The sequence below is a fragment of the Thalassophryne amazonica genome, chromosome 1 (assembly GCF_902500255.1).
Source record: "Thalassophryne amazonica chromosome 1, fThaAma1.1, whole genome shotgun sequence".
NCBI lineage: Eukaryota > Metazoa > Chordata > Actinopteri > Batrachoidiformes > Batrachoididae > Thalassophryne > Thalassophryne amazonica.
This window is the reverse complement of record NC_047103.1, coordinates 11,745,811-11,763,113: the sequence shown is the minus strand read 5'-3', so window position 1 is coordinate 11,763,113 and position 17,303 is coordinate 11,745,811. Positions and strand designations below refer to the sequence as shown.

General features: G+C 42.0%; 1 protein-coding gene across 1 annotated transcript in view; it reads left to right on the top strand.

The window, feature by feature from the left end:
• The first annotated feature begins 1,567 nt into the window (after window positions 1-1,567).
• LOC117503865 (RAB11-binding protein RELCH homolog) overlaps window positions 1,568-17,303 on the top strand; it is a 40,423-nt gene continuing 24,687 nt past the window's right edge. Inside the window, 14 exon segments of the mRNA XM_034163180.1 lie at window positions 1,568-1,734; window positions 2,801-2,891; window positions 3,252-3,284; window positions 3,286-3,324; window positions 3,473-3,575; window positions 3,578-3,612; window positions 4,017-4,184; window positions 4,577-4,724; window positions 7,325-7,481; window positions 7,614-7,737; window positions 9,883-9,931; window positions 14,039-14,118; window positions 15,850-15,956; window positions 16,153-16,252. Coding sequence (XP_034019071.1) covers window positions 1,589-1,734; window positions 2,801-2,891; window positions 3,252-3,284; window positions 3,286-3,324; window positions 3,473-3,575; window positions 3,578-3,612; window positions 4,017-4,184; window positions 4,577-4,724; window positions 7,325-7,481; window positions 7,614-7,737; window positions 9,883-9,931; window positions 14,039-14,118; window positions 15,850-15,956; window positions 16,153-16,252 — 1,380 coding nt within the window. The 5' untranslated portion in view covers window positions 1,568-1,588.

The window sequence follows — 17,303 nt, the reverse complement described above, 5'->3', positions numbered from 1 at the left end:
TGTGTGTGTGTGTGTGTGTGTGTGTTGTGTGGGTGTGTGTGTGTGTGTGTGTGTGTGTGTGTGTGTGTCAGATGAGTCAAGGTACAGCATCAACACGGTAATGATGATATTATCAATGTTGATCACAGACGGCATGTAAAGATGGATTGCTTCCAAAACAACAAACCAGAACCATCCAGTAATCTGCTTCCAACTCTGTTGACGTAACATCAAACCATATTGTGTCATCAATATGTGTACAAAGGTAGAAGGACTTTTTTTTTTTTTTTTTGCTGATTGCTGTGGACTTGTCCTAAGTAATGCTATAGCTAGTAGTGTGCAAATTATTAAGATGCTTGGAACGAAATGGCAACTTTCCAAATATCAGAACTTACTGATCATATAGACATAGTGCTCTATTGCTATAGTATCTCAGACTAAAAATATATAATCGTTTTTCTTGTATGTCTGTTTGAACATTAGAGATGGGATAAGGAGCTCAGACATCTGGAAGGTGCACAGATTAAAAAAAGTTGCTTTTTCTGGATTGGTTCTTGAGTTGTAGTTGTGAGACTTAGAAGATACCCAATGACCTAAAGGCGACGATTGAATGGCTTTGGTACTACGTCTCCTCGGAGGATTCTTGGGTACTGCTTGAATGACTTTGTCAAATGAGTGGTTACTTAGTCAGAATCAGATGAGTATCAGTTACGTGTTTCGCTGGACATGATCCAGAGTGCTTCAGTGTTGAGGACACCAGCAGCTACTTTCTGGAGGTGGGGATGGATCAGTTGTCTGCTTGGCTGGTTAACATCCAGGACCAGAAGCAGTTACATGATGTAGTGGATGCATGGGCGCATCACACCAGCACACAATCCCAGACTTGATTTGCAGTGTCTTCAGGTACCGTTGCCTGGTAGGACAGCCTGGTGTACACCCATACAATGCTGGACTAGGTACTGTATATACTCCAGTAGTCCTTGGAATGCCTTGGAAACCCACAGGAGAAGTTGGAGATCTGGCCTGTCTGGTTTACTCTGCTGTTATAACTCTGCTCTGGATTATTGATGGAAAATGGATGAATGAATAAGATCACCTACTGCAACCAAGGCACTGGCTGAGCATGCCTGTATTAAATGATCCAGGGCAAGTGACCTCCAAGAGAAACGCTAGTGGACCCTGAGCTAAATTATCAGAAAGTTGAATATTACAACACACGTTTACGTCAGAACTACAACAAAATCATCTCTGAGATAACTCGACTGTACTTGTACTGGTTTTGACAGTGGTGGAGTTCTGCAGCTGGATCTGAGCCGAGGAATTAGAGACATTTGGTGTCACATTTCAGCATCTTTATTCGCAGTCTGTGGTTGTTGACAGACATGTTGGATTTACAGTGGACCTCTGGTTACTTTTCTCCTAAAATAATACTTTATCTCTCACCCTTTACTGTACTCCTTCTCCCCATCTCCTGCCTTCTGTGCTCCACAGACCTCCAGGCTTGCTAGTGTACACTCCTCCTCGTGTCAACTGCTGCAACCAACTTTTTCCCTCTGTGTTGTTTACCCCAACGTCAGCCTTGTCCTGAAAAGTAGCCCAGACTGATACCATGTCTTTGTCTGTGTGTCCTGTCCTTCAGGAGTTGATTCCACTCATCTTGTGTACTGCCTGCCTTCACCCAGAACCTAAAGAGAGAGACCAGCTCCTTCACATACTGTTTAACCTGATCAAGAGGCCAGACGATGAGCAGAGGGTGTGGGGTGTGGGTGTGGGTGTGAGAGAGAGAGAGACGTTAAGACTCTAAACAGAGTAATTTCCCAAAGACTAAACCCAAAATGTTTGTGTTTTCTACTCTCAAGCAGTGCAGATTTTATTTCTTGACAAATCAGAACACTTCAAGTGAGACATTTTAGTACTGAATTAATTAATGGATGGACAGAAACAAATGACCTGTTTTAATCATTGATCCATTGTTTATGTCGACTAGCAGTGCTAAAATTTTATCGTGCTATAAATGGTATTTTAACATGAATAGTAGTTGCCAATAACTGTTACCTGTGTAAAGGTTCAGAGGCATAACGACATCCTGAGCACAGAATGAAGCCACGCTCCTTCTGTGTGTGTTATAATCTGAGCTTTTCTCTTCGTTGTTTTCATTACAGCACCAGGCACACACGCATATTTAGTGCATGTGAGTGCCGTCAGGTGAAACTGTTGCCTCTCCCCACATTTGTAAAGAGGCAGTAGGCACATTTGTAAAGGGAGGCCATGATCGGGACTGAGATGCTGGTTTGAGTCTGATGTGTCATTTGTAGCCCCTCCTCAAATATGAGGATTACTATTTTTCTGATTTATTCTGTGACATTATTAGCTTAGTGCATCTGACTGGTTGTTGCAAAAAGCAAGATATTTGAAGATGTCGCAATGGGTACTGAAAAAATTCTGATGATTTTTTTGTTTTGTTTTGTTTTTTTTTTTGTAGGTGGGGGGAGCGGGGGAGCGTTTTAACATTTCATTTAATTTATATAGTGCCACATCACAACAAAGCTGCCTCAAGGTGATTCACACAAGTTTTATTGAGTAAATCTGGCGATAGAGAAAGTAACACCGCAACAACTGACAGTGGATGTAATCATTGGTTGCATTGCTAGCAAAGTTGAGCCTTAAATAAAACTGGACTTGTGCTTCTGGACCTGTAAGTTATTATTTTACTGCTAAAAATGAGAAATATGTGGAAAAGCAGACGGGCGCAGGTAAATGCAGCTACCTCCATTAAAGTATGTTGTTGTGTTGATTTTTTTTTTTTTTCCCCCCCCCAAAGGCAGATGATCTTGACAGGGTGTGTTGCGTTTGCGAGGCACGTCGGTCCAACAGTGGTTGAGGCTGAACTGCTTCCTCAGTGCTGGGAACAGGTACAGTCGATTGATCTTATTTTTGTTATTTTAATGACATTGTGCCTTGAAATAATTTCCTCTCATTTTGCTGTGTTTTTGTTGAGATTATCGTTAAATGTCAGTTCTGTATTTCCACTGTGGTGTCCCTGACACAGACACCTGCATTACCGTATGCGCCACATTTATGATAAATACAATCTGCTACCATGGCAACAACAGCTGCAGCAGATTGGAGACTGAGAATCAGCCGAGAAAGACAAATAGTGGTTTCCACAGGGTCAGCGTGTTGACTATAACAGAGTTGTTTCCATTCCAGTTCAGCCTGCCTTTCCTTACTGTGACTTCTGCTCCTCTCAGTCTTTTTCTGTTCTTCTGCAGATTAACCACAAATATCCAGAGAGAAGACTGTTGGGTGGCGGAGTCCTGTGGAGCATTAGCACCTTACCTACCTGTGAGAACACAATGTGTACACTGTAGGAATGCTGGCATAGGCCATGAGAAGGTTGAATTGTTAAGGCAATTCATGCGGACACGCAGACCTGAGGCAACTGTGCATGAAGTCTGTGCTGATGTGCAGGTGAATTTGTGTGTGTCTGCAGAAGGAGATCCGTAGCTCGTTGGTGCTGTCCATGTTGCAGCAGATGCTCGCTGAGGATAAAGCCGACATGGTCAGGGAGGCTGTGGTCAAGAGTCTGGGTATTATCATGGGTACATGGATGACCCAGACAAATACCTCCAGGTGTGTGTGTGTGGTGTTTGTGTATGTGTGTGTGTTTGTGTGTGTGTGTGTGTGTGTGTGTGGTTGGAGTCAAGGAATAATTGCTTAAATACAGTCAGGTCTGTACAGTGACAGGTTTTGTAATTTTAACAAAACAGTTTTTGTTTACATTTCTTAAAGGAGTCGAAAAGGTACAGTGCAACATCTGTCTGTTGAATCATCAGTTATGCAGCTACATAGTGGACTGGCACAGAGAAGGAATTTTACACAACAAAAACATTCAATCTATTCAAGTGTCTCCCATGTGCCTTTGGGCAAACGTAGCTGAAATATCACGTCATCTTTTTAAGACAACTTAAGTTGCATAAGACAGATTTAACCACAGCCTTCCTGCTTGTACTTGTGCGTGTTTGTCTTGCATCCAGGGTTTTGAGCTGATGCTGTTGTCACTGGGGGACCCGTCGGAGCGGGTGGTCAGCGCAGTCCACCAAGTCTTTATCCCTGCCTTTGCTGCCTGGACCACCGAGTTGGGCAACCTGCACATTTCACTCATCCCTTCTTTGCTGGCACGTATAGAAAATTGCTCACTGTAAGTACCTATGCACGTTCAACATCTTTCTTAACAAGTGCAGAAAGAAGGCTTTGATGGGAATGTGAAAAAGGAATTACGTCAATAATTATAAAAAAATTTTTAATTCAGTAAATCTCTGCAATCTGCACTGTCTGGTTCAAACTAATTGTTTTTTTATGTTGGTGTACATTCTGCGGATTTAAAGTTGCAATTACAGGAATCGAATGTATCAATGATTTGTTCTTTTAAATGTGAAATATGCAAATGTAGTATATTCATAGAGCAATTAATTAAACAAAAATGACATGTTTCAGATTTGTCTACAAGTTTCCTCTGTTGCATTTTATCAGAATTTTGCCCATAGTGAACTGCGCTACCTTTTATTTTACTCATCGTGTTTCCTTCTTTCTGCAGCATGGCGAACACAGTCTGGATGAGCACAAATTGCACATCTTCCTGTCGGCCTTACAGTCGCTGATCCCACCTCTGTTTGCTGTAGTCCTGCTGAATGCACCATTCACCAGCCGAGCCAAACTCCACGGAGACACGCCTGCAATAGAAGGTAGGACAACGACACAACAACACACACAGGTCTGATCCAAGAGATTCAGCATCCTTCACACTGTGCAGGCCTGTTCCTGCAACACCATCACTGAAGAGGAGCTGTTTATGTGTATCATAAGAGTTGCATTGTGTATACTGTTGGTAAAAGTTAATATCAGGGGAAGGATTTTGCATGTTTCCTATGTATTGCAGTTGCACTGTTTGTTTCTATTTATTCCTGTTTTGCAGTGATCCAGAATACATCTGTGTTACTGTATGTGAAATATGTGTTACATGCAGATGCCTCTTGGAAGCATTTATATTTTAAAACAAATCTCCTGTGGTCAGTCATTAGTGTCCGTGTAACAAAATTCTGCCATGATACAAATTTTAGACCACACCATAACACGCATGCATGTCAGTAACTAATGTGGCTGGGGGTTATTGTCATTTTAGTCAGCAGGCTCACAGATCTCCAGTTCGTTTATTGTGTGATTCATTGGAAAGGATTTTGAAGATCATTGTCAATTTCAGTTCATTATTAATTCAATTTCAGTTTATTAAACTTGTAGGTTAAAAGGGTAAAAGAAAAAAAAAAAGCATAGTAAACAATGTATTAATCATATAAAATAACCCCTATCAAGGAGAAAATGAACCCCTCAGAAATAACCCCTCACAAGGATCTTTTACTCTCACAAGGATCCTGGAGGGTGCCTGGGAGTCTGCCCACCCAGTCTACATGTGTTTTGTGGACTTGAAGAAGGCGCATGATTGGGTACCCTGGGAGATACTGTGGGAGGTGCTGCGGGAGTATGGAGTGACGGGGTCCCTTCTCAGGGCCATCCAATCTCTGTACTCACAAAGCGAGAACTGTGTTCGGGTGCTCAGCAGTAAGTTGGACTCGTTTCCGGTGGAGGTTGGCCTCCACTAGGGCTGCGCCTTGTCACCAATCCTGTTTGTGATATTCATGGACAGGATATCGAGGCATAGTCGGGGGAGGAGAGTTTCCAGTTTGGTGGGCTCAGGGTCTCATCACTGCTTTTTGCAGATGATGTGGTCCTGTTGGCTTCATCGGCCGGTGACCTCCAACACGTACTGGATCGGTTCACAGCCGAGTGAAGCGGCTGGGATGAGGATCAGCACCTCTAAATCTGAGGCCATGTTTCTCAGCAGGAAACTGATGGATTGTCTACACTGGGTAGGGAATGAAGTCTTGCCCCAAGTGAAGGAGTTCAATTACCTCGGTGTCTTGTTCACTAGTGAGGGGACGATGGAGCGTGAGATTGGCCAGAGAATTGGTGCAGCAGGGGCGGTATTGCATTCGCTCTACCGTACTGTTGTGAAGAAAAGGGAGCTGAGCCAAAAGGCGAAGCTCTCGATCTACTGGTCAGTCTTTGTTCCTACTCTCACCTATGGGCATGAGTGTTGGGTCATGACCAAAAGAACTAGATCGCGGGTACAAGCAGCCGAAATGGGCTTCCTCAGGAGGGTGGCTGGTGTCTCCCTTAGCGATAGGGTGAGAAGTTCTGTCATCCGTAGAGAGCTCGGAGTAGAGTCGCTGCTCCTTTGCGTTGAAAGGAGCCAGCTGAGGTGGTTCAGGCATCTGGTAAGGATGCCTCCTGGGCGCTTCCCAAGGGAGGTGTTCCAGGCATGTCCATCTGGGAGGAGAGCCCGAGGAAGACTCGGGACTAGGTGGAGAGATTATATCTCCACACTGGCCTGGGAACGCCTTGGGATCCCCCAGTCAGAGGTGGTCAATGTGGCACGGGAAAGGGAAGTCTGGGGTCCCCTGCTGGAGCTGTTGCCCCGCGACCCAAACCCGGAAAAGCGGTTGAAGATGAGTGATCATAAAATAGCAAACAAATGCGTCTTCAGACGCAACTTAAAAGTTTCCACAGAGTCTGACTACCTCACTAGTACAGGGAGATCATTCCACAGGATTGGGGCATGACAGGAAAAGGCTCTACGAGACTTCTTATTCACCCTAGGGACACAGAGCAATCCCGCGTCCTGTGAGTGCAGAGCCCGACTGTGGGTGTGGTATTTGTGCTGGAGACCCTCCTGTCCTGTGCGCCAACAGCATTTCCTATATATTTGTTTTGTGAATTGTTCTGTAATTTATGTCTGTAGCGTGGCCCAAGCAGAGGGTCACCCCTTTGAGTTTGGTCTGCTTGAGGTTTCTTCCACAGAGGGAGTTTTTCGTTACCGCTGCTGCTCTGGGGGAGTAAGGTGAGACCTTACTTGTGTGAAGCGCCTTGAGGCAACTCTGTTGTGGTTTGGTGCTATATAAATGAAAATAAATTGAAATTGAACTGAATTGAAGTAGGGCGGTGCCAGTCCGTGAACAATTTTCTAGGCCAGTCGCAGGACCTTAAAATCTGATCTCACAGAGACAGGAAGCCAGTGAAGAGATGCCAAAATGGGTGTAATGTGTTCAAACATTCTGCTTCGTGTCAAGAGTCTGACAGCAGCATTTTGAACCAGTTGAAGACCCCTGATTCTGGACTGCAGTAACCCAGAAAATAAAACATGTCCAGTTGTTACCCAGCTGAGGACATAAAGTTCTAATCGAAGAAGTCATAATTCTTCAAACATGTTCCTGTGTGCTTGTCCCGGCAGTCACCCGGTTCCCCCGACCAGCCTCTCCCCTCCAGGACGTAGCAACAATCATCGGCAGCAGGCAGATGGTGAGCGCCCTGCTGCTGCTCTACGAGCACCAGTTGGAGCACGAAGGAACCACGGGCTGGGACAGCCTCCTCTGGGTGGTCAATCAGCTGTGAGAAGTGCACCGACACAAACTTTGTGTTCAGCATTATAACCGGCACAGACGATGTGCCGAAATATTCCTGATTTCAGATATAAAATGAGGTTTGTGATGAGGATTTCCTTCTGTGTGTTCTGTGTTCAGCCTTCCTCAGCTTATAGAAATTGTGGGTCGCATCAACGTGACCTCATCCACTTGTGTCCATGAGTTCTCTCGCTTCTTCTGGAGGTTCTGCAGAACCTTCGGCAAGATCTTCACCAACACTAAGGTACAACTAGAATTCTTTACAGCAGCACTGTGTGGTGGTTTTTAGATTGACTGAAAACATTAAAACAGTCCAAGAGCAACATTCAGAAATAATAAATGGTAAATGGACTGCATTTATATAGTGCTTTTCCATCTGCATCAGACGCTCAAAGCACTTTACAATTATGCCTCACATTCACCCTGATGTCAGGGTGCTGCCGTACAAGGCGCTCACACACACCGGGAGCAATAGGGGATTAAAGGCCTTGCCCAAGGGCCCTTAGTGATTTTCCAGTCAGGCAGGGATTTGAACCCATGATCTTCTGGACTCAAGCCCAACACCATAACCACTAGACCATCACCTCTCTTTCAAATAATGTAAGAGAAAAGCCAAACACAGTGCAATAAAATAAAAAACAAATGAAAAAAGGTATAGATTAAAATTTACAAATAGTTAAAAATATATATACATATTTACAATATCACGCAATGAGCCACAATAATAGTAAAGTGACAGAAAATTTAATTCATTATTATTCTGTTATTAGTGGAGACATCTTCATATATCTGGTTTTGACCGACCAGCAGTTTAAAATCCAGAAACCATTTAGATCCTTTTTTTTCCAGTGTCCCTGAACAAGACATTGAACCTCAAAGTTGCTCCATTTGGACCACATATATTTTAATGATGTAGAAAAAGAAGGCAGCCTACTTCAGAATGTTGGCCTAAAGTAGTTCAGCAGCATCGAATATCTGCTTTAAAAAATCCTTTTAAATTTGCATGAGAGCACTTTAGAGTATTCTGTTTGTGTAGAACAGTTTTAAATTAGATTAATCGGGTTAAAGTCAATTCAGTATATATTACTGTTCATTTTTAGTTATTTAAAGCATTGAAAATTAAAACTATACACACACACGTACATACATATATGTAGTACTGTGTTGCCTGTGGGGATCCACGGGCTCTAGACTGGTAGTGGTTTTAAATAGTTAGCTGACATTTTTCAAGGTTGGTAACAAATTATGCAAAGTTTCGATAATGATTTGGAATGGTGTGTGAGTCCAAAATGTTTTTAGAACCTTAGATCTCAACAATTTTTAGAAGAAGAAGAACTAACCCTTTTTATTTCCTCTTAATTACTTATTTTTTTAATGTTAATTTACTGTCTTAATGTATTTCTAATTTATTTTTCATATTATCATATACACATTATTATCATTATTAATATTATTATCAGTATTTTTATTTTATTATTACTTCTGTTTTGTCATTTGATTTTTAAATACACCACAATGGATATGTGTTTTCACTTTCTTGTGTCCATGTTTTTTTTGTTTGTTTGTTTTTTGCGTATTTACAGTTATATGATGTACTTACATTGAATTTGCTAAATAAAATCACACACGCACTGGCTCACACTTTTAATATAAAGATGATTTACCACCCCCTGCTGGAATGGTGTGCAAGTCCAGAATGTAATTCACAATGTCCATTGTTCAGTGTTGTTAGGTAATATCCATAGTTTCTCCAAAAGTATTAGTCCTGTCAATGGTCCCTTTTGGTCGCATTCATCCTTGACCCAAAATACATAAGCATAGCAAATGGCAAATGACAGTTCTTCCTAATTTATCTGTGATCGAAGTTAAAGGCACGTACAGCTTTTTGTGTTTTCTGCATTCTTCCGCAAGCAGGTGCTTTAATTTTACAAACCCACAAACTGAGACGGACGGTGGTGGAAGACATGAAACACACTACACTTTTCACGCATGGTAACGGCAACATGGTAATGGTAAAAAGGCACCTAACTAAACTGACTAAACCAATTGAACTACAAAAACACAATAAATCAATAACACTAACAACACTGCTAAACTAACAGGAACCACAATAACATTTAAAACACCAAAAGCCAGAATTCCCAACGTCCGTAATTCACTGTTGTTAGCTCATATCACTAATTTCTCCAAACGGCAAATGTCAGTGTTTCCCAGTTTCTCCATGTTCGAAACCATACACACGCACACAGAGGCCACTTGGCTATTATAATATAGATGTTTTAACAAGGAAATCATATTTGTGTAGCTGGAAGAAGTTAATATTTGGCAAGTTTCTTAAGTGATGAATCAATTGTTTAGTCACTTTTTTTTGGTACTTATGACTTTCTAGGTTAAACCACAGTTCCAAGAGATCCTCCGACTTTCTGAGGAGAACGTGGGTAAGTGCAGCCTAAGCCTGCTGTCCAGTGGGAATGTTGGTGTAAATAAGTTATTTGGAGTCAGTTATGGGTGTTCCCCTCTTTCTCTTTTTTTTCTTACATCGTTTTGGATTCTGGATGTCTTTCTGGAGTCACGAGATGTTTGGTCTTAGCTGGAAGCCAAGTGATTAACTTTAGTATTGTGGCCATTTTTAAAGTATGTTCTGTGTTGAGAACCCGGCCCATGTTTGGGTCACTGTGACTTTGCATTGTTATTATCCAATTTTCAGTGTTGGTCTGTCATACCTCTCACTTAGCTTAATCTGTACTGTGTTATGCTCTGTTGAGCTATGTTGCTTTTTGGAAAACCACATTGATGAAAAATGAACACCGTGGGCACGCTGTGACAAATAGTTGAGAAAAGTGTAGCACGGTGGGATAAAGGGGTGAAGACACAATCCACTTGAAACCATTATTTACAGTGCATCCAGAAAGTAGCCACAGTGCTGCACTTTTTCCACATTTATGTTGCAGCCTTTTTCCACAATGGATGAATTTCATTTTTTCCTCAAAATTGTATACACAACACCCCATAATGACAGTGTGAGAAAAGTTATTTTGTTGTTGTTTTTTTCATTTGTTTTTGTTTTTTTGTTGTTTTTTTTTTTGTTTTTTTAGATTTTTGCAAAAAAATGTACATAAGTATTCACAGCCTTTGCCATGAAGCTCAAAATTGAGCTGAGGTGCATCTTGTTTCCACTGAACATCCTTGAGATGTTTCCACAGCTTAATTTGAGTCCACTTGGGGTAAATTCAGTTGATTGGACATGATTTTAAAAGGCACCCACCTGTCTACATATAAGGTCCCACAGTTAACTGTGCATGTCAGAGCACAAACCAAGCATGAAGTCAAAGGAATTGTCTGTAGAACTCTGAGACAGGATTGTTTCGAGGCACAAATCTGGGGAAGGGTACAGAAACATTTCTGCTGCTTTGAAGGTCCCAATGAGCACAGTGGCCTCCATCATCTATCAATGGAAGAAGTTCAGATCCACCAGGACTCTTCCTAGAGCTGGCTGCCCGTCTATACTGACCGATCGGGGGAGAAGGGCCTTTGCCAGGGAGGTGACCAAAACCCAATGGATACTCTGTCAGAGCTTCAGCATTCCTCTGTAGAGAGAGGAGAACCTTCCAGAAGGACAACCATCTCTGCAGCAATCCAACAATCAGGCCTGTATGGTAGAGAGGCCAGACGGAAGCCACTCCTTAGTAAAAGGCACATGGCAGCCCACCTGGAGTTTGCCAAAAGGCATCTGAACGACTCTCAGACCATTAGAAACAAAATTCTCTGGTCTGATGAGACAAAGATTGAACTCATTGGCGTATGAATGCCAGGCGTCATGTTTAGAGGAAACCGGGCACCATCCCTACAGTGAAGCATGGTGGTGGCAGCATCATGCTGTGGGGATGTTTTTCAGCAGCAGGAACTGGGAGACTAGTCAGGATTGAGGGAAAGATGAATGCAGCAATGTACAGAGACATCCTGGATGATAACCTGCTCCAGAGCGCTCTTGACCTCAGACTGGGGTGACGTCTCGTCTTTCAGCAGGACAAGGGCCCTAAACACACAGCCAAGATATCAAAGGACTGGCTTCAGGACAACTTGGTGAATGTCCTCGAGTGAAATTGGCAGTGCACTGATCAATCAATCAATCAATCAATTTTTTTATATAGCGCCAAATCACAACAAACAGTTGCCCCAAGGCGCTTTATATTGTAAGGCAAGGCCATACAATAATTATGTAAAACCCCAACGGTCAAAACGACCCCCTGTGAGCAAGCACTTGGCTACAGTGGGAAGGAAAAACTCCCTTTTAACAGGAAGAAACCTCCAGCAGAACCAGGCTCAGGGAGGGGCAGTCCTCTGCTGGGACTGGTTAGGGCTGAGGGAGAGAACCAGGAAAAAGACATGCTGTGGAGGGGAGCAGAGATCGATCACTAATGATTAAATGCAGAGTGGTGCATACAGAGCAAAAAGAGAAAGAAACAGTGCATCATGGGAACCCCCCAGCAGTCTACGTCTATAGCAGCATAACTAAGGGATGGTTCAGGGTCACCTGATCCAGCCCTAACTATAAGCTTTAGCAAAAAGGAAAGTTTTAAGCCTAATCTTAAAAGTAGAGAGGGTGTCTGTCTCCCTGATCTGAATTGGGAGCTGGTTGCTCCCCATCCAGTCTGATGGAGCTTGAGAGGTGCTACAAAGAATGCCAAAACTGCTCAAAGATAGGTGCGCCAAGTTTGTGGCATCATATTCCAGAAGACATGAGGCTGCAAAGGGTGTGAATACGTATGTACATGTGATTTCTTTGTTTTATTTTTAATTAATTTGCAAAAATAAAACCCTTTTTTATGTTGTCATCATGGGGTGTTGTAAGTTGAATTTTGAGAGGAAAAAAATTAATTAGGCTGTAACATAATTTATAATTTAAGTAGCTTATAATGCGCCAAATCACAGCAAAAGCCGTCTCAAGGCGTACATATACTCAACAAAAATATAAACGCAACACTTTTGGTTTTGCTCCCATTTTGTATGAGATGAACTCAAAGATCTAAAACTTTTTCCACATACACAATATCACCATTTCCCTCAAATATTGTTCACAAACCAGTCGAAATCTGTGGTAGTGAGCACTTCTCCTTTGCTGAGATAATCCATCCCACCTCACAGGTGTGCCATACCAAGATGCTGATTAGACACCATGATTAGTGCACAGGTGTGCCTTAGACTGCCCACAATAAAAGGCCACTCTGAAAGGTGCAGTTTTGTTTTATTGGGGGGATACCAGTCAGTATCTGGTGTGACCACCATTTGCCTCATGCAGTGCAACACATCTCCTTCGCATCATCGGTGAAGAGAACACCTCTCCAACATGCCAAATGCCAGCGAATGTGAGCATTTGCCCACTCAAGTCGGTTACGATGACGAACTGGAGTCAGGTCGAGACCCCGATGAGGACGACGAGCATGCAGATGAGCTTCCCTGAGACGGTTTCTGACAGTTTGTGCAGAAATTCTTTGGTTATGCAAACCGATTGTTCCAGCAGCTGTCTGAGTGGCTGGTCTCAGACGATCTTGGAGGTGAACATGCTGGATGTGGAGGTCAACATGCTGGATGTGGAGGTCCTGGGCTGGTGTGGTTACACGTGGTCTGCGGTTGTGAGGCTGGTTGGATGTACTGCCAAATTCTCTGAAACGCCTTTGGAGACGGCTTATGGTAGAGACATGAGCATTCAATACACGAGCAACAGCTCTGGTTGACATTCCTGCTGTCAGCATGCCAATTGCACGCTCCCTCAAATCTTGCGACATCTGTGGCATTGTGCTGTGTGATAAAACTGCACCTTTCAGAGTGGCCTTTTATTGTGGGCAGTCTAAGGCACACCTGTGCACTAATCATGGTGTCTAATCAGCATCTTGATATGGCACACCTGTGAGGTGGGATGGATTATCTCAGCAAAGGAGAAGTGCTCACTATCACAGATTTAGACTGGTTTGTGAACAATATTTGAGGGAAATGGTGATATTGTGTATGTGGAAAATGTTTTAGATCTTTGAGTTCATCTCGTACAAAATGGGAGCAAAACCAAAAGTGTTGCGTTTTTATATTTTTTTTTCTTTATGACATCATAAAGGTCTGATGGGGTAAAAGTCAGACGTTTTACTGTTCCTTTGCCAGGTGGCTGAGTTAATAAGATTTAAAAATTGAGTTTTCTCTGAAAAATATTCCCACTAATGTTACTCCTGATTATTTTCATGTTTAAGTACTCTCCATGTGGTGCATGAGGCTGGAGCGACTCTCTAGTTTCTGTTGTGTGACGTAGAGTTTATGACTCATTTTGGCTGGGATTTTTACAAAACAAAACACCAATGAAATTGTAATGTTGGTTTAACAGAACACCACGTTTTTGTTTTTGTTTTGTTTTTTCATTAAATAATTCAGTTCTTTGTGATGGTTTTGAATTTTTTTACATTCTGTACTCTTGCACAAGAGGCAGTATATAAATACTTTGTCTTCTTGTTATATTTCTTCTGTTTTCATATCTTTTTTCTCTTTCATTACCCGATCAGACGCTACAACAGGAAACGGCATTCTCACCAAAGCCACTGTCCCCATCTATGCCACAGGCGTGCTGACGTGTTATAACCAGGTAATTCATTCAGAGCGCTCACATTGTGACAGCTCTTCTTTAAGAGCTTGTGAATGTCGGCTGTGATAACGTCGCACATGTTTCAGTATAAATCACATTTGTTTTTCTAAAATCTGTTATATAGATGGCGGATAGTGCCACATGTTTAATTGGACTTTTTGCTTACTCTTTAATTCACTTCAGAGCACATCAGGTTTGTTTTCACTACAATAAAATGGGATCAGATTTCTTTATGGATATACATACATTATGCAAACTCAAACAAAAGTGGAAGTTAGTTTTTAAAATGTTATTTGTAGTGGCTTGTGCTAATGAAAAGGCAGCAGTGAATGTGCTTTTAGTGCTGCTGTTGCTGTCCCGTGTGTGTTAGACATTTAAATGGAAAAGAGATTTTGCTCACATTTGTCACACAGCAGTGCCTGCTGCATCTTCCATTTATTTGTGCCTAAGATAATACAGGCTGTAGGCCTAATAGGTGACTCTTTTTCTGGAAAATGCATCATGTGCAGTCATTTAGCATCCAGGCCACTGACAGTTCCAACATGACTTCAAGCTGGCACGTCTGTTTGGCTGATCGAATGTCGGTGCGTCCTCATTCTGGTGTCTGAGTGTTCAGACTGCCACGTCAGCCCGGTGTGATCGGATATCACAAGCTGGATAAAAGTCAAGTGAAGTCATGATGATAGTAAGCAGAAATAATAATTCATTAAACAATGATCAGCCTGTCAGCTCGTGCTGAGAAGACTGCAGTGTGTCTGTTTTCATCAAGCTGACCTGCTGAACTTTACACGTGCTTTCATTTATTTGTTATTTCTAAATCACTGCAATTAGCTTTGCTTGCATCAGTGAAAACATAATTGGGGTTTGATGTTAAAGTTAATCTGCTACAGGTAGCAAAGTTGTTCAGAAAACATGTTTACTTCATTGTCCAATTGAAATAAATGCAAATTTATAGTTTAAAGATGCCAAGTGCTTTATTTTCTCTGCTTCCACATCACAAGAGTTCAGCTGTCTGAACGATGCCGTTGCACTTTCAACTTCAACTTCATTATGCAAATGATGTGCAGCCAACAATTTACACACACACACTTACATCCACCCAAAATCATGTGGCACTGGTTATGGTGACAGGCAGCAGCAATGCACTATGACTTGTCTGTTTTTTTGAGGGGCTTCTCCCATACTCTCACTCACTCATTCATCTTCAACCGCTTACTCCAATTAAGGGTCACGATGGGGGTTATCCCGGCAGTCATAGGGTGTGAGTCGGTGTACACCCTGGACAAGATGCCAGTCTATCTCAGGGCCACATATAGACAAAAAAAAACACATTCACACCCGCACCTACAGGCAATTTAATGTTTCCAATCCACCAAACCTGCATGTGTTTGGATGTGGGAGGAAACTGGAGCACCCACATAGAACCCACACAATGTACAATGATATTGCAAACTGGAGGTCACGTAGCACAATTTCTGTGAGCATGTAACTGCAGGTTGTTTTTTATTTATTATCTGAAAATTTTATTATGTTAATCCAAATGTAGTTGAATAAAATGTAATTAGCCATTGGCCCTCGTTCAACTCTTCCTCACCTGACGGTCTAGAAAAAGTCCCTTTTTTAATTGGGGAAAAATGTTGTCCTCCATGTCTTATGGACTTGAACCCAAAATGCATAATTGTTGCCCAGACAGTGTAATTACTACAAAAGCACAATGTCGTCTGTTTATAGGAGGAGGATCGGAAATTGTTGGTGGGTTTCCTCGAGGATGTAATGACAACGTTGTCACTGTCCCATGCACCTCTGGACAGCCTAAAGGCCTCCTTTGTGGAACTGGGGTGAGATTCACTTTTGCAGGTTTTGACGGATATAATTCTCACTTTTTACCTTCTGGAAAACGCTCCAATATTAACATTTAAATGTTGCTCACACTTTCTTTCTTGCTGCTCTCTTACAAATTTGAATGACCTTGAAAGGTTGTTATTGGTTGTCATTTTCTCAGATATTTTTTGATTATTCATTTTGTCCATGCAGTGCCAACCCGGTGTACCATGAACTCTTGCTGACAGTTCTGTGGTACGGGGTCGTCCATACCTCAGCATTGGTCCGGTGTACTGCAGCGAGAATGTTTGAGGTACACAACACTCAGATAAATCTTCAAAAATGTTAGTGAATATTTTTTAAGAACTTTTATCAGAGTACGTTACTGAATATACTGTAACACAGTTATGCTGTTATAGATAAAATGGTAATTATATTGTTTTGGTATCTCATCTAGTCGTATATTCTGAATGAAATTAAATGTGACATATTTGCATAATTAGACATAGTTGTGCTTTCCTTCATTCTAGACAGTTATAGATTATTAATGTTTACCTATTTGCTGTACTTGTGCTAGCTCTGCTTTCTATTGCTGCTCTTTAATATGCATTCAGTAAATTAGCAAAAGACTCCCATACCCCCCCATAGCACCAGCTAGCATACTGGTTCTCACTGTATGTCCAAACGCTGCAACAACCAGACCTTTGACTGTGCACTGGTCTCAGAACTGATGACATAAATATCTGTTGCATGTCAGAGAAAGGTTGAAAGTCAGCATGTTGGAGTTACAGAAATACAGTTTTCTCAGCACAGTACTATCCAGCTAAAAATAAGTTTGATCCTCCCTGGCCCACAATGTTGTTGGTTCTCTTTAAACATCGATGGAGAATCTGTCATTGGCAGATGATACACCAACAATCCAGAAACAGCAACACAAGCCAAACAGTCGACAATAACGTAAGGCTTTGTCGATAATATCTCCTCATTACCAACAATTACCGACACGTCTTATGTTGTGTCTTGTCTGCTGACTGAGCACTGTTCATAGTTAACTTTTCAAACAATGCCAAGGAGAGACATGGCTATTACACACTCGTCAGGTCAACTGTGCACAAGCTATAAAACTGCGTGGCCTAGAACCCCTATTGGAGGGGGATTGTTTTGACTGTTGCATTTTTATAATTACTCTTGGAGAGTGTACAGAAATGGCTAATGTCACTCTTCTAGCAGCTGTCTGATTGCATGCAACAAATAAATGATCAGGAATGCCAACATCATCTAAACACAAATCGAGTACTATGAGCTGGATGTGTTTTAATGTATGATTAAAATTATTCGTTCACATGTCTGCATCAGAAAAACCG